This window comes from Drosophila santomea, chromosome 2L (assembly GCF_016746245.2).
Source record: "Drosophila santomea strain STO CAGO 1482 chromosome 2L, Prin_Dsan_1.1, whole genome shotgun sequence".
Lineage (NCBI taxonomy): Eukaryota > Metazoa > Arthropoda > Insecta > Diptera > Drosophilidae > Drosophila > Drosophila santomea.
In genome coordinates this window covers 2,568,124-2,584,775 of record NC_053016.2, presented here as the reverse complement: position 1 = coordinate 2,584,775, position 16,652 = coordinate 2,568,124, and the positions used below count along the sequence as shown (strand labels likewise).

The 16,652-nt window shown below is 45.3% G+C and overlaps 3 protein-coding genes across 3 annotated transcripts; all 3 read left to right on the top strand.

The window, feature by feature from the left end:
- Nucleotides 1–68: 68 nt before the first annotated feature.
- LOC120454685 (probable cytochrome P450 309a2) lies at nt 69–2,135 on the top strand. The gene is made up of 6 exons (XM_039640207.2): nt 69–453; nt 516–867; nt 918–1,343; nt 1,399–1,522; nt 1,579–1,842; nt 1,905–2,135. Exons 1-6 carry the CDS (start codon nt 164–166, stop codon nt 2,066–2,068), a joined length of 1,620 nt encoding a protein of 539 aa, XP_039496141.1. The 5' UTR covers nt 69–163; the 3' UTR covers nt 2,069–2,135.
- Nucleotides 2,136–2,357: 222 nt separating this feature from the next.
- Nucleotides 2,358–4,349, top strand: LOC120454690 (probable cytochrome P450 309a1). Its single transcript, XM_039640222.2, has 6 exons — nt 2,358–2,614; nt 2,665–3,016; nt 3,068–3,487; nt 3,561–3,684; nt 3,757–4,020; nt 4,089–4,349. Exons 1-6 carry the CDS (start codon nt 2,415–2,417, stop codon nt 4,247–4,249), a joined length of 1,521 nt encoding a protein of 506 aa, XP_039496156.1. The 5' UTR covers nt 2,358–2,414; the 3' UTR covers nt 4,250–4,349.
- A 10,233-nt stretch (nt 4,350–14,582) lies between these two features.
- Nucleotides 14,583–16,163, top strand: LOC120452096 (WD repeat-containing protein 82). The gene is made up of 2 exons (XM_039636174.1): nt 14,583–14,906; nt 15,100–16,163. Exons 1-2 carry the CDS (start codon nt 14,652–14,654, stop codon nt 16,030–16,032), a joined length of 1,188 nt encoding a protein of 395 aa, XP_039492108.1. The 5' UTR covers nt 14,583–14,651; the 3' UTR covers nt 16,033–16,163.
- The last annotated feature ends 489 nt before the right edge of the window (nt 16,164–16,652 follow it).

The window sequence follows — 16,652 nt, the reverse complement described above, 5'->3', positions numbered from 1 at the left end:
TTCCTCATTAATCTGTGAATTAGGTTAGGTTTCCTCATTAATCTGTGAATGAGGAAACCTAATGTCTCGACGCACAAGTATATTTATTGATAGCTGACTTATCAGCTACTGCTTGATTTTATTTCAATCTACTTTCACACTGACAAGTACATTCCTGGCAGCGATGGTGGCGGAGAGATTCAGCTTCGGCTTGCCTCCGATCGATCATTACTGGTCGAGAGCCAGAGGCGCGTGCAGCAACACGGAGCGCGGAAACATGTACATCCTGGTGTCGCTGGTCCTGATCTTGCTCCACCTCCTGGTGCTGCCCATCTACCTGTACCTCACCTGGCACCACACCTACTGGCGCAAGCGGGGCTTGGTCACAGCTCGGCCTCTGACCCTGCTGGGCACATATCCGGGCCTGCTCACCCGGAAGAGCAATCTGGTGCTGGACGTGCAGAAGATCTACGAGTGAGTTACTTTAAATCTCTAATTAAAATGGTATAACACTACAGATTCTCTTACACTCCCAGCAAATACAAGGGAAAACACCGAGCTGTTGGCGTCTTTCTGACGCGACGGCCGCAGATCCTGGTTCTCGATCCGGAACTGGCCCACGAAGTGCTGGTGGGCAGCTTCCGCTGCTACAAGGACTCGCTGCAAAGTTCGTACCTGCGGTATGCCAAGTCGGACAAGTACGCGCGCCTCAATCCGTTCTGGGCATCCGGAGAATCCTGGAGGCGCCTCCGCACGGATGCTCAGGCAGGTATCTCCGGAAGTCGCCTCAGGCAGGCCTATAACATCTGGGAGCAGGGTGGCAAGATGCTTACCGACTACATGACGCAGCAGGTGGCGGAGAAAAACAACATCATCGAGACCAGAGATGTGGGTTCTATTCTTTATCAGTATCTTTATCTTATAAATCAATTCTGCAGCTCTGCTTCCGATATACGGCCCATGTGATGGCGGACTTCATCTGGGGCATCGATGCAGGAACCCTAACCCGACCCTTGGAGCAACCCAACAAGGTGCAGCAGATGGCCAGCAGGTGGACCAGTTACGCCTTCTACATGCTGACCCTCTTCATGGCCACCATTGTGGCGCCCTGCAGTCGCCTGTTGCTGCGTTTCCGTTTCTACCCGAAGGAGACCGACGAGTTCTTCTCCAACCTGACCAAGGAGTCCATTGAGCTGCGACTGAAGGGTGCTGCTAATTCCACGCGCACGGATTATCTCGCTCATTTGCTGCAGCTGCGTGATCAGAAGCAGGCCACCCACGACGATCTGGTGGGTCACGCCCTGACCGTCATGTTGGATGGCTACGATACCACGGGAACAGCTCTGCTCCATGCTCTGTACTATGTGGGTGACATAATGGAATACCCGGTAATCCAATCTAAGATCATATATTTTGTAGCTAGCAGAGAGTCCGGCTGTGCAGCAGAAGCTGCGAGTGGAAATCCTCACCAGCATGGAATCGCAGAAGACCCTCGACTTTGAGAAGCTCTCTTCTCTGTCCTACTTGGAGCAAGTAATCTATGGTAGGTATACACATAGATTTGCCATTTCAGTTGCATTCTTTATTTTAATATTCCAGAATCTCTGCGACTTAGCAGCTTGATACCGCAGTACACAAAAGTGTGCACAATACCCACCACCATTCAGCTGAGCGAATCCAAAAGCCTGGAAGTTGAGAATGGCATGACGATCATGATACCCAACTACCAGTTCCATCACGATAAACAATATTTTCCGGAACCGGAGGCTTTCAAGCCAGAGCGTTTTGATAATGGCGCCTACCAGGATTTATTGCGGAAAGGCATATTTCTACCCTTTAGCGATGGCCCCCGTATCTGCATGGGTGAGTCCTTTTAAGCTTGAATATAAACATATATTTATGATCCTTTATTTGCATCCTCATAGGTATTCCACTGGCTATGCTGACGCTGAAATCGGCTCTGGTTCACATCCTCAGCAACTTTCAAGTGGTGCGTGGACGGGAAAGGCTGATCCCGAAGGGAGATGCTGGATTTGGGGTCGTTCTGCAGGGAGATGTTAATCTCGAATACCGCCGCTTTTTAAGATAGACTTGTATTAAGCAGTTAATCAGTAATCAGTTAATATAATAATCATTCCCTGCTTTCACTGATTAAATATTGTGAAATGATTGGAGCGCGTTGATAGCAATAGAATGAATACCCAAGTTCGACTGCAGCTAATCAAAGCCAGAACTTACCTCTCCAACAAAGTCTTATCTGCAATGTACTTGCAATTAAGCCATCGAAAAAAATAACATAAATAGATGATTATAAAATACTGATTAAAATTTGATAGCTCTTGTCAGTAGAGTGCCTACGTATAGAGTACATTTCCATTCAGCGCCAGTTTTCTAGAGAACCTGCTAGGGATCAGATCGATTTCTTGTTGGCAGCCATGCTTACACTACTTGGTTTGTGCTTGACCTTCGTTCATGTGGCTTTTGCGGTGGTCTACTTCTATCTGACCTGGTACCACAAGTACTGGGATAAGCGGGGAGTGGTCACCGCCGAGCCACTGACCATTTTGGGCAGCTATCCGGGCATTCTGGTCAACAAGAGCCGCAGTCTCATTCTCGATGTTCAGGATGTCTACAAGTGAGCTTTTACCATTAATCGGAGATTGTTGAAAACATTTGCTCCTCCAGTAAATACAAGGATAAGTACAGAGCAGTTGGCACCTTCATCACGCGACAGCCGCAGCTCCTTGTTTTGGATCCCGCGCTGGCCCATGAGATTTTGGTGGACAAGTTCAGTCACTTTCGGGACACCATCACCAGCAGCTTCGTGGGCCACAATCCGGATGACAAGTACGTGGCGGGTTCGCCCTTTTTTAGCGCTGGCGAGAAATGGAAGCGACTGCGCTCCGAAAATGTGGGCGGATTGACGCCCAGTCGACTGAAGCTGGCCTACACCATTTGGGAGCAGAGTGGCCGGAAGCTGGTCGAGTATATTGAGAGGGCGCGGCGGGAGCAGGGCGATGTCATCGAAACCAGAGATGTGAGCACCTAGACCGGAAGTCCATTCAACCAAGCTAATGTCACTCTTCAGCTAGCCTATCGATTTACGGCCCATACGATGGCGGATTTCATTTGGGGCATCGATGCAGGCACCCTCAGCGGCAAAGTCGGTGAGATCGGAGCCTTCCAGAAGAACTCCACGGATTGGGCTGGCCATGCCTTCGGCTCGATGATCCGCTTCAACAAGACTCTGGTGGCCACCTTCGTGCGAAAGCTGTTCGCCATGCGCTTCTTCCCCAAGGCAACGGATGAGTTCTACCTGCAACTCACCCAAGATGCACTGAATCTGCGGCTAGGTGGCAGTGGCGAGGGTCGCACCGACTTCCTATCCCATCTCATTCAGCTGCAGCAGCGGGGCAACAACATCCACGACTCGGTGGGTCGTGCCCTCACCGTTCACCTGGATGGATACGAAACCTCGGGGGCTGTGCTCTATCACATGCTCTATTCGGTTAGTTAATTTCACAATTTTCACTTATGTATAATATATATAATCTATTATTATATATTCTATATCTTATCAGCTGAGCGAACACCGCGAAGAGCAGGACAAGCTGCGCTCGGAAATACTAGATGCCTTGGCCTCCGAGGGCCATATCAGCTACGATCAGATCAACAACCTACCCTATCTGGACCAGTGCTTCAATGGTAGGTGCTCTTCCCAGGAGAATGGCCATCTTTACTACTTCATTCCTTTCAATATCTAAAATACATTTTCAGAATCGCTTCGACTGACCACCCCCATTGGTTTCTTTATGCGTATCTGCACCAAGCCGCTTCAGATTAATGTGGGAGCTGATAAAACCGTAGACTTGGAACCCGGAGTAACCGTGATGGTTCCAGCCTATCAGTACCATCATGACGATGACATCTATCCGGAGGCCAGTGAATTCAGGCCGGATCGGTTCGAGAACGGAGCGGCGAGTGTCCTTACCAAACGAGGATGCTTCCTGCCATTTGGCGATGGTCCTCGTATTTGTTTAGGTGAATGAATTTGGCTGTGCTTTTCATAAGAAATAATAATCTTAATCTAATAACTCTCTTATTTTCAGGTATGCGTGTGGGTCAGCTGAGTGTCAAGACGGCCATTGTGCACATCCTTTCCAATTACCAGGTGGAGCAGACGAAGAAGGTGCCCCTGGGTGCGGACACCGGAATGGGAATCTTCCTCAATGGCGCTGTCGAACTCAAGTATACCAAGCTGCAGAAATAAAAGGTAGCGTTTATATTCGCAGTTCTCCTCTCGTTTTTTTAAATAAATTTTTGGTCATGTTGCATAAGTGCAGTGGGCAGATGTTGCCTTCGTATGAGAATTGCTGCTGGCTTTTCGCTTTTTTTATTTTGGCGCAATAGTAATTTGTATACGAGTGTGCCAGTATGTGTGTGTTGGTGTGTGTGTGTGTGTGGTGCAAGTGTGTTGGACTTTGGGGGCAACCGCAGCAAAATTTAATTTAGCGCAAACCGACCGCAGACCAACTGACACGCCCCCTTTCGCACGCCTTTCTCCAGCTTAGCTTGACTTCAAGCTTATTCAAATAAAAACAAAAAACTAATCACTATTATTAAAGAATTTTCATATAATTTAAGTATTTTCTAAATTAATTTTTTATGGTGAAAAGCTTTCTCAAACTTTAGTTCTCATAAACAAAAATTTAATTGTTTGACAACTTAGCTAACTTTCAAACTAGACTCCATATTCCCTAGATTTTTTCGGAGTGTATCAATGCGCCTTCACTGCAGGCACTTTCATATTGAGCGACCGCATGCAGTGGACGGCGTCGAAGGACGAAGGACAAAGGACAACACCGATCCCCAGCCACAATGCAGCCGCGTGTGCATGAGTATTGTGTTGCAGCGCGTTTTCCTCGCTGTTATTTACATTACTTTTTGCTGCTTTTTGTTTTGCAACAAGCCACAAAATTTCATTTGAGCTTTGCAATATGGTGCATTTAAATGCGCTCGCCGTCGAAGGGGGAAAATATTTGCCACAAAGTGAATATGAAATTTTATTTGGCCCCATAAGTCGGCAACAAAACGCTTTATCTATTAGGCCATCCACACAAATTGCGGATGGCTTGTCGACGACACTAAGGCTGGATTTCTGTCACCGCAAATATTTGGATTGCATTTGAATTTTGATATATTTGCGAGCGAATTGGCGGACTGGGATCAAACAGTCGTAAAAAGTTAATGACTGGCGCAGTTAACGCGAAAACGAAATAAATACTTGAATGAAGATTTTCATTTCCTTTCGCCACTGAGAGAAATGGGCTAATATAATCATAAATTATTAAAAGGTCTTTTCGCATAAAGTCGAGGTATTCATTTTATTTATTTATATTTTATTTGGGATTACAGCATCCCTTTTAATTGGCTTAGGCTATAAGCTTGTTTCACCAGCTCATTACAGTTTTTGTGCGCAGTGTGGAAAGAGGGCAAAGTCAAAGCCAAAGCCTTCGTTTCATGTTGCAACAACACGGCCAAGATAAGCAGTGAGAGGGGGGAGCAGGGCGGGAGTGGCGTGGAAAAACAGGACTTTCCACAGCAGGCACTTTTCCAGAGTGGGAGGCACAGGCGGAGGAGCAGGCTTCATGCTACGTTGGCTTTTATCCAATTTACCTGATAACCGCAAATGAGCGTTAATGGGCAAATAAATAGAAAAGTGCCAACTACGCCACTGCGACGCGTTAACTGAATGAATCCGGCGGAGTGGAGCCCAAAAAGAGGTATACCCAGCCTGCGGCAGGGGAGTCCCATAACCATTTGTGCGACCCGATGCCCTGTCGCGTTTACTTTAGTGCACATACTAAACAAATTTAATGTGCTCGCCACGTTTTAGCGCTTCCAGTGGTCCAAATCATTTAATTCGGGGCGCTTGGGCGCCAAAAATCTTTGATGCTGAAATTTTAAATCCCTGAAAGGGGTTCATAAGTATGCCTTTTTTGGCTTTTAGCTGGTTAGAGCTCATTACGTTTGAATAAATTTTAGGGGGCTACATTTGTCATATTTCTATTTGTTTAAATTATAAATAATTCTGTTTTTAATGTGGTTTCTTGTTCCATATTTTAGTTACCATTTAGTTATTTCATTTAACTTTGCTGCATTTGAAACCATATTACGGCCGCTCTTTAAGCCATTTGAAAATCAGCAGGCTAATTTCTTCCGGCTGCAAAGTGTGGGGCATGCCCCGTCGGGAGTGTTGCCCCTGGACGTTTGTCAGTGGCCCAAAATCTATGGCATTTCCAATCAGCTCCGGTACTCAAACAATCCCCCATCTCCGACACCCCGAAACACGCTTGACAAATCTGCACACCCTGGCAAACAATGTGCCAAATTTGAGGCGGCTGGGTGGCCTGCTGGGTGGCTTCGTGGACTGCCCAGGATACGGATGCGGATGCGGATTCGGAGGGCAGGGGTCACGGTACTCGAGCCTTGCCAACATTGCGTCAACGTAACATTAATTTGTGCACGTTCCATTTGCCAGCGGGTCTCCTTTCGGGTTCTGGCCCGTTCCCGGTACTGGTCTTCTCTTTGGTTCGATGGAGCTGGGGGCAGTGCAACACTTTGGCCACAAGCACAACAACAAACACACCAACATGGACACCCACACCACCGCAAACAGGTCCTTACACACACAACTAAGCACTGAGAGAAATCTAGGATGATAAATAGCCAATTGAAATGTAACGATGAAAGTAACTAGACGAACTAAGAGCTCAAAAGCTTGGGTTTATTCCATTTGTAGAACTGAAATTCGCTTTTATAAAGATAACTTGTAATTCATTTATTCGTTAGCAATAATGTTTCATTTAGAGTTTAATATTAATTATGTTTCATTTAGAGATTAATATTAAACTTAATTTTAGACCCAAGTTTCATTTTGCTTGTGCATGCTGCTGCACATTGAGAGGTTGGCTAAATGCAGGTCAGCAAACGGCTAATGGAATTAGCAACAATTTAACCATTAAACACATCATGTGCATTGGCATGTTGCACATTCAGTTGGTAGATTACTCTTCTCCTCCGGCCCTCCTCCTTGCCCCCCCTCCCGCCTATACCCTCGATGGGGCATTGTTTAGGGTCCCCCACTTGGTCTGGTGTTTCAGCCGGGTTCTGTGCTGCTTCTGGCTGGTTAACTTGGTTACAGGGAGCCCGTTGTCTGGCTCGGATGTCGATGGCTCACGCGGTTTATTGGCATTAAATCGGAGCGCCACGTTGCCATTTTGGCTTTGCTTGTGCTTAATAGACTTCGGTTTGCTTTCATTGCATTGCTGCCCTGATTCACCCTAATTTCGCCTGACAAACGCGGCCGCTAATTAAATGGAAATTCGAGCGAGTTCTCTTGCAGCTCTACTACTACTCTCGGCCACTGCTTGTTAGCCATTTGGCCGAAATGGTGGATAAAGAACGGCTCAGGTTAAGTATCTTCGGCCTTTATGGCAGGTACTTATTCGACGGTAAGCCAGAGCAAATGTTCCCGCTGAGTTGGCAAATCTTGCTGGACAAACGACAACCTCAGCTTCTATAGTTGATGGCGGAGATGAAGATGTCAAGTTTTCCGAATAGAGCTAGCTTGTTAGCTGATATAATAAAATAGAATATAGAAAAATGAAACATTACCAATTTATTTATTTAATTTCAGACAGGCTACTAAATTTCGGACAGATGAAATTTTAGAGCCATTTGGGCAAGCTACAGCTCTCTATTTTCATTAATCATTTTAACTTGCGCAAGGAACTAGCTCCAAAATTAGTTCGCAGCATCTCCGTGCAGTTTATTCCAATAAAAAGCACACATGACTTGAGGCATCTCCCAATTTTGGCCTGATTTTATTTGTGTGTTTCAGGCCGAGATGGCATGAGATGCCTTGGATCATCCGCCCCGTGGGCCTGGTCAGGTAATTTGGGCAGGAAAAATGGCATCATTAGCCCAACAAATTTGTTGTGTGCCCATAAATCGCCTTAAAGTAAGCAGAAAACCACGCCGAATGAGAAAGAGCCTTAAGTGAACCGGGTCAAAGACTCAACTCTTAATTAAAATTGAAGCTGGCCCAAAAAGAGTCAGGCAAAATTTGCACTTTTCCGCGCTGCCTGTTTTCCGACATTTTCATTAGGGAGCGAATGGAAATTAAGCGAATTCTAAATGAAAATAGACAGGAACTTTAGTGCCGTTGTTGCCGCCTTTGTTGCTGTTAGTTAATTCGTTCGCTCTCCAGCAGACGTCATAAATCATTAATATGCTAAAATTATGGCTGGAGTGGCCGACATTCAGTAGATATGGCTCAGATATTGCGAATACGCCCACTTAAGCAGCCAGCGAGCCACAGTGAGCCCTCCATCTGGCCATAAGTATGTGTGGGGCAGATAAAAACTTAAAGAATTATATCTTTGGGGCTTTTGGGGGCCTCCAAGGATGGCCCACGATGACCACAAAAGTAAATAACATGCCATCCACAAGCCGAGGAAGTGAAACAGAAACAGAAAAAGGCAACGGAGAACTGAAAACTGAGAACTGAGACAGGAAGGCGGAGTTTTAAATATAATTTCAGCTTTTGTGCTAGTGCGTCAACATGGAACACGATATGCCAGACTGAAAAAAATAAAGGAGAAATGTCTCTGTGGATTTTGCACAGTGGGGCCAGCATCAGATGGAAAAATGTATGAGCTGAGCCAAATAGGAAAGTTAAAAGAAAGAATGATATCTTAAATGAAAGTCAAGTTGTTACTAACTTAAGCATAAAAGGTTTTAACAATAGTGGCTTTCATGTTATCGAGTAAAAACTATAGAACAGCTAGCTGGACAACAATGGTCGCTACAGGAAACTGGAAAAAAGGGCTTGGAATTTCGAATGGCTCCTACGGCCTTGTCAATATTTGCTTCGCAATCAGCAACTACGTGTGCAGTCAGTGGTGGGATATGTGCTGCTTGGGGAGCGTGGATGAAGTTTTGTGGTCCTTGGGAGGTCGTAGATAAGGAAAATGCTGTTTGACTTCAAGGGAATCAGCCACAAGATATTGGATACAAACACAAACAACACAAGCCAGCTGCACGAGGCTCGAAGGGGAAAATTGTAACTGGTCAACGCACAAAACTCAATTAGAGTGGACTGTGGTGGAGTCCCGGAAGGCCTTGATTAACAGTCTGTCGATATTTGTTTTGCTTTTTATAACCTACAAACTTTGCGGATAATCTGTTGGCCAAAGTCACTTGGGATGAGTGTCTAATATCTCTGAGAAGGAGCCATGGTTGTCTTGGACAATTTGTGCAAGATTATCGCATGCACATCAGGGAGATCAAATATATTTTCTTTTCTTGGAAAATAGTAGACACTTGAAAGTTCAAGGCAAATTGGAAATTAGTTTTTATGCCTGACGGGGTCTGGGAAATGTTCTCAGTTTACCAATCAAAATCAATAGCTGAAAACGAATTTAAATTAAGAGTCTTTGAATTTAAGAAAAGATTCAGCTAGGGAATCGTGCGTGAGATACTTGCCACATGGCCACATGGCCATTGCCACATGCAACTTCCGGCGCTTCCTTAATACCGCTAATAACATTGACAACTGTCAACGGCCTCGCGGCAGGAGCTGTCATAGACAAACACACACCCTCTCACTTCGCACCCTGGCAACACACACACTCACACACGCACACATGCATGAGTATATGCTGTCAAGAGCACTGACAACTGTCAGGACATCACACACACGCACACACATAGAGAAATGCACAACAACAGGAAGGACAATTACTGTGGGCCAGTACGGAATTCGCTGTCAGCGCTGGAGGCCCAAGCCGCTTTACTTCTTAACTTTTTTGAGCGATTTTTCAGCTGTTGCAGAATATCATGAACGTGGGTACATATACGCGTTTTTGTGATATGAAATGTATACACATGCCTGTGATAAAGCGTTTTTTCCTCATAATTTTGAGTCAACCAGAATTTATTCAAATATAAAGAGGATTAAAAACATTCAAACTTTTTCACATAAAAATTAACGGCTGCCAAATATTTATAAAAATCATTTTTACAATAATACTATAGAAAAGTTTAATTGCTAACAAAAAATATATCTTGCAAGGATTAAAACATTTTTTGTAACCAAATTCACTCATATTTGTAAAGGGTATTTACGAAGCTTATTTGTTTGCAGTTTTACTGGCAAAAAAAATCAAGAGAGCAATTTATGCATATTAAAAAGTGTATATTTCGAGCTACAAAAGTCATAAAGCAAGGAGATCCTTCACAGCTCTTCCATGCGCTGGAATTCATTTTCCTGGATTGCCATTCGCGTTCGCAATTCGCTCTCCCGCATGCCGCTTTTTGGCCATGGCCAACACTTCCAACTTTTGTCGGTGCCACAGTTTGCCACGTTGCATGGCAGACATCCAGACGTCCTGCCGCCCAAAATTTAATGCGCCGCGAACTCGGAACTCTGACGCCTGGCGCGGGAGTCCTGTTGTCCTGGAGCCTGGAGTTCCGGGGCCGGGAGCCATAAATTTTCATGCCCACTGTCAGTGCCGAGTGCGGAGCGTGTTTACTTTGTATGACGTTCTGGGGGCGCAATCCCGCCGAAAAACCACCCGCTCTGCAGCTCAGTGTCATATTTTTGGGCGACAGATCTTACGGAAAGAATTTCGACTGCGCGGTAATGGTGCATTGCTATTACTCTCTGGAGTGAAAAAGGATACAAGTTGGGATATAAAGTTCTGATTAATAAATATACCAAAAATCAAGTTAATAATGTATGTCTGTGCAACAGGAACGTGTAAATTGCATTTGTGTTAGGTCTCAATTAAAATGCCATTCAAATATCTAATGCAAGTAATTTTTTTCCAAAGGCTACACTCTATGATAATATAACATTTGATTTAACAAGAGGTAAGTCAAAGTGTATTTTACCTTCGTTTTGGCGACCAGTGGTTGTCTTCCTTTTACTCTCCTTTTAATTCCATACATATGTACGTTCGCTTTTTTTGCTTTATTTAAGGAGCATTTTCTGTCCGTTTCATTTATTGCGACTTTTGTGGCGCTTTACAGTCGTATGAATATTAAATTAAATTTTTTTACCTACCCGGCCATTGAGATTGCGAGACATTTTTAGGCCAGCGAAAGGTGAAGGTGAGCTGGGGAATTGGAAAGGAGAGAGTGCGTATACGTAATGCGCATATTACGTATACGCCTCTCTGCCGTGACTTTGCCTGATAATGGCATACGGGCACAAAGGCGAGTGCCGAGGAGCTGCCACATGTGCAATTCATCAGAGGCGGCTATCCGACTTTAATCAAATGCAAAGTTGACCAAGGACTATGGACCATGGAGCCAGGGGGTAGGGGGCACAAGGACTCCGCTTGACGACGGCTGACGTCTGCAGCCTCAAGATGGCAAATTGTGTCCTCTATGGACATACCGACCTGCAGGGCCAAATGCAGAGCAGTTAGAGCCTCCGGTTGCCGATGGCTGGTTGCTGGTCTCTGGTTCTAGTCCTCGTCCTCGTCCTGGCTGCTGACTGTGTCTGATATGGCTCACTTCTGTCATTTATCTTCTGTTACGGCTCGGAGGGGCGTGGCCTTCGACCATTCAATTCCAGAGGTGCAAGGCAGCGGCTGAGCAACGCATGAGATACGCATTCGAACACTGGCAAAAGGAATGCAACTTATAAAAATTGACCAAAAATATATATTTGTTCCACTGAAAGTGGAGTATTTAAGAAATAAACCACATTTTGGTTTAATTTATAAACATAATTTAGTAACAATTACTTTACTAATTTTCTTAATATAAAGTTTCCTATAGATTTTCTGTGCTAGTGTATATCTCAAGCCACCACTACCACTGAAAAATCTGCATTGGCTTGTGCATTTTTGAGATATTGTGTTTGAACTTGGGCTTTGGTTTTCGACTCACTTCGCCTTTCGGTATGGGAATTGCAATTGTTGTTGCTGGCAGCTTGACAAACGCACAGACGCCAGGATTTACTGGCACTCACACACACATACGCACACACACGCCGGGGTTCCAGGACGTCAGTACTGGAAATTGAAAAATTTGCACAAATTTTTAGCTGTGCTGCCATTTTGACACCGAGTCGAGTTCCCCCCAGTCCCTAATAAACTTGACACTTCACCGGGCACGCCCCAATTCCCGATCCCCACTTTCCACTTCACTCCCATTTCCAAACCCCCCAGTGCCATGTGCTTGTAAAATGTATGCCCTCTTAAGGAATTCATTCAAAACTCGACAACAAATTGCACTTTGGCTTAACAACAAAAATCCATTGGCAGGGATATTCGATTTGTAACCAACATGGCGCAATTAAAGCGCTGCCCCACAGCCAACGGATTTATAATTCGATTTTTGCGCTCACTACTTTTTTTTTACTCTGGGATTTTGACACCACGTTCGATGACATGTGCGTGTGCGATTTGGAATCTATTTTTTGAACAATTATATGACGAATTCGTGTTATGCAAATGGCCAGGGAACGTGCCTAAAATTGCAATTAGTGCAATGGCAGTGGGGCAGCTGCACATTCAATATTAGTAAACAAGCGGGGCTTTTGGCTAACAGAAATCCTGACTGGCCGGCTGCCAAATGGATATTTGTCGCAAGGATAATCGAAAGGCGGCAATTAATGGCCACCGGTTTGGGTTTCCTGCTGCCATTCAGTGCGCGTGTGGTGCCATGATAAGACCCCCCGAGGACAGTAATCCCCGCCAGCCGAAATGGCTGACAATTGTGGCTAGTGGGTCAAACACAACGTTCGTGAACTTTAAAATGGAAGTTTAGTACTTGGTACTTTAACAGTATAATCAAGGAATAAGCGTTCTACTTCAATTGGTGTTTATAAAAAAAAGTTAATTCTGAACCACATAATAACCCTATTAATGTCAAAGGATTTCATTTGGCGCATATGTTTGGGGTCAGGGCTTTATTGATTCCAATATTTTTCTTTTATAACAGCAATAATCATAATTGATTTTATTAATAACATTTAATGGAAAACAATAATGGCAAGAGCCATCCAAATGGATAATAAGGATAATGCGAAATTGTTTCTGTTGCAATAAATTTAATTTAATTCAACAATCAAAGCCGCAAATGCGCAAATTGAGAGCCCATTTTTTTGTTGTGCCTTCTTCGATTTTTTTTTTTTACACGTGGGATCAGTGCAAATACCTGTGGCTCTGCGAGAAAGCTAATACAGCAAATTAATTACAAATAATTCGCCCACTGGGTGCCAGGGAAAAAGGCCACCATGTGCTGTTTGTTGTTGCGGCTGATTTTTAATTTATGCGCACCGCAGTTGATTTTCACATAAAATCCGATTCGCAGCCTCGCAAATCCACCGCAACTTAAAAGCTTAAAACTCCGTGCCCTGTCTCGTCCTGCTCCTGGTCCTGCCATCCAGCCTTCGAGTCCTGCCGGCATTCACATCCTGTGGCTCGCTGCCAAATCCCCGACCAAGGCTTATAAATTTTAATTAAAACGCGACGCCAGATGGGAAGATGGGAGTGAGCACTGCGTGTCCTCGCGTCGCTTATTTCCGCTTACATTACAATTACATTTGCCTTCGGGCCAAGTCGCATCCTCATCCGCATCCGCATCCGCATCATCGTTGCCAGGGTCATGCAGCCCATTTCGACCACAATCGCAATCACCTGGTCGTGGCTATCGATGGGTGCAGGTGCTAAGCCCGAGGTCACCGCACAAATCCGCATTTGATGGCGAACCGAAGGACATTTGCGCAGCCTTGCCAGTTTTGTTCTATTGAATCTGCTTGGAAAGTAGGCCCCTATTATAAATAACAGTAAGTTATATTGAAGCAACTGAAAAGTAAAAGTTAAATTATTAATATTTTAGAATCAGCTTTCCCAGCTGCATTAGCTTATTAAAGTGTTACCCACCTTACAACTTATATCCTCGAGACATAGAAACAACTTCGCTGTCTTAAAGTTCCTTAATTGTTGCCAAAATGTTTGCCCACTCGACAGGGATCTACAACATTTGGGTCTTTTTCCGCAGCGAAAATATTTTGGAGGTGAGCGGGTACTTCGTTGCACTAATGACACAAATCGGCCTAAATAACAAGTCGTTGGCATTTGGTCAACAAGTGGAGACTGGAGCGGATGGCCAGCTGCGTTGCCCACTCAGCAGACAGTTTTTCCTTCAATTTCCAGCCAAAACCACCCACCACCCACGCCCCTAATGAGGCGCAATGATGGGGAACAAGGCTATCTGGCAGTTGGTCGCGAAAAGGAAATTAAAATGCATCCCCAGCTGTGCCAGTGGGCGCTCCGGTGGGCGTGGCAGATGGTTGAACACTTGATTTAATCAACTTGATCCGGGGCAAACTCAAATCGCCTTAATTTCGTTTTAAAGCCAGTCACTTGAAATGAAGTTAGTGGCACTTGGCTGTGAGAGAGAAAATCTGTGTAATTGCTAAGAAAGCTGAGATTTTCCATTGCTTTGGATATATCTATATTCTCGAGAAGGGCTTCTCATTAAATGGAAGATTGAAATATTTTAACTGTATCAGTTTTTCTAGATGCCTGTGCCTTTAACGTCATATTCTATTTGAAGTGCGTTTTTATGAATGCTCAGATTCAACGGAAATGTCTATCAGGTTGAACGACGATGCCATGCGCCAGTTCCGGGTGGCCAAGGTGTTCCAGGAGACGGACGAGCACAAGCGCTCCATGGAGTTCTCCTCGGACGGACTGCGGCTGCTGCTCTGCGACCACTCCGCCCTCTCGATCTTCAGCAGCACGCGGCAGGTGGAGCTCTGCCAGGTGCGCATGCACCACTACCTGCCCGACGTGGCCTGCTTCGCCCAGCAGGACACTCGCGTCCTGCACTCCACCTCAAAGGTAAGAGGCTTTAAAGGAGCTGAGATACACAAAGTGAATGGTAAAAGGGCTGAGAGTCCTGGCCATTCAATTTAACAAATTGCCTAAATGAAATGAAATCTTTCTTCCCTCAATATTGAATGCTCATTTTCCTATATATATTTTTATATATTTCAAATTGAAATTTATGAATATTTAAATTTACCATTGACAGCATGACTACTCCATCCGATGTCTGGATCTGAATACACGTCTCTGCGTCCGAGTTTTCGGCGGTCATGCGAAGAGTGTCCATACGTTGGCCTCTCAGCCTGGAAACGAGCATGTGTTCATCAGTGCCGGGCGGGATGATCAGGTTTACATGTGGGACTTTCGGTCCAGCACTCACATACACCGCATAAAGAAGCTGCGGCGGCCACTGTGCGCCTTTGATCCTGCCGGCTTGGTCCTGGCCACCAGTACGGGTACGGATGGCATTCAGATTCACGATGTGAGGATGCTGGGTGGGGAGCCGTGCCAGAAGTTCGTCTATCAGGTGAATGACAAGGCCAACTGGACGCAGTTGCAGTTTGCTCCCAATGGGAAGAGCCTGCTGCTGAGCACGGACCACTCCTGGTGCTTCAGTGTTTCGGCTTTCGATGGCACCTACCAGCAGTCCTTTACTGGCTATTCGAATCTATCAAGGCTGCCACTGGATGCCGCCTACACGCCGGACTCGCAGTTCATCCTTTCGGGAGCGGATGAGGGCAGGATTCACATTTGGCGGGCTGCCGATGGATATCCTGTGGCAGTGCTCAAGGGCAACAATGTGGGTCCTGTTCGTTGTTTGCGCTTTAATCCCAGAGCCACCATGTTCGTGAGCAGCGACCTGCTAATCGTGTTCTGGATGCCCATGGCCAATGGAGTTTACGATTGGGTGGATCGCCTGAAGCCAGGGGAAACCATCTCCATTACGGAGAATGATGTGCAAAAGGAGGCTGTTAGGGTTCCCAGTAAAATTGCTATGCCCAAACCCAAAATGGACTTGGGATTCAAAATGCAGACACTCAAAAGGAAGAGAGCTTGCACCGAAGGTCTCTTAGTGGATCTCACCGAAGTTCCGGGCAATAAGGACTCCGTGGAAGATGGTGAAATACCCGATGAGTAAGATGTGTACCGATCTCTTTCTAGAATAAAAGCAGGGGTTATTCATCAGCTGGCTGTTGGCTGCTGGCCAAAAGTTCGCAGACCAACTCCCAGCAGGGGGATCACCCAAACTTCCTGGACAGTCCTTATGCTTTTGAGACACAAATTGTTGAGTTTGGCCAGCAAATTGCACAGCTGGCTGCGTTCTACTCCGAAAATGAGTTCCCGATGTGGTGGGAAAAGTTTTGGCCAAGTTTCGGCTGTGTGTATATGTGCTGCTGCAGCTTTCTGACAAGCGTTTCATTTAGTTTCTGTGGCCATAAAGAGTTGCCACCCCTCTTTTAATATTAATGAAATCTTTTGGCAAAAGCCCCAAAAAAAAACAAACATTTTGCCGTTCAAGTTTGTGAAGTTGTAACTCCAATTGAACATGTGGATGGATGCTCCAAAACTTTCTTGGGCGTTATGAAGTTTTGAATGCACAAATTGTGGACCTCAGTCAAATGCAAGTCGTACTTAACTTGGCCTAATATGCGGCTAAAACTACATCCGCACTAGTTTATTCACGAGGAGATAACATATTTGAGGTCAATTCAGATAAGCTAGGAGAAAAGTGCTGCACTTTGTATATATTAAATACCT

Coding starts and splice junctions, on each gene's coding strand:
- LOC120454690 (XM_039640222.2), top strand. CDS start 2,415: ATGCTTACACTACTTGGTTTGTGCTTGACCTTCGTTCATGTGGCTTTT. Junction 2,615..2,664: donor GATGTTCAGGATGTCTACAA/GTGAGCTTTTAC, acceptor TTGCTCCTCCAG/TAAATACAAGGATAAGTACA. Junction 3,685..3,756: donor TCTGGACCAGTGCTTCAATG/GTAGGTGCTCTT, acceptor ATACATTTTCAG/AATCGCTTCGACTGACCACC.
- LOC120452096 (XM_039636174.1), top strand. CDS start 14,652: ATGTCTATCAGGTTGAACGACGATGCCATGCGCCAGTTCCGGGTGGCC. Junction 14,907..15,099: donor TCCTGCACTCCACCTCAAAG/GTAAGAGGCTTT, acceptor TACCATTGACAG/CATGACTACTCCATCCGATG.
- LOC120454685 (XM_039640207.2), top strand. CDS start 164: ATGGTGGCGGAGAGATTCAGCTTCGGCTTGCCTCCGATCGATCATTAC. Junction 868..917: donor ACATCATCGAGACCAGAGAT/GTGGGTTCTATT, acceptor TCAATTCTGCAG/CTCTGCTTCCGATATACGGC. Junction 1,843..1,904: donor TGGCCCCCGTATCTGCATGG/GTGAGTCCTTTT, acceptor GCATCCTCATAG/GTATTCCACTGGCTATGCTG.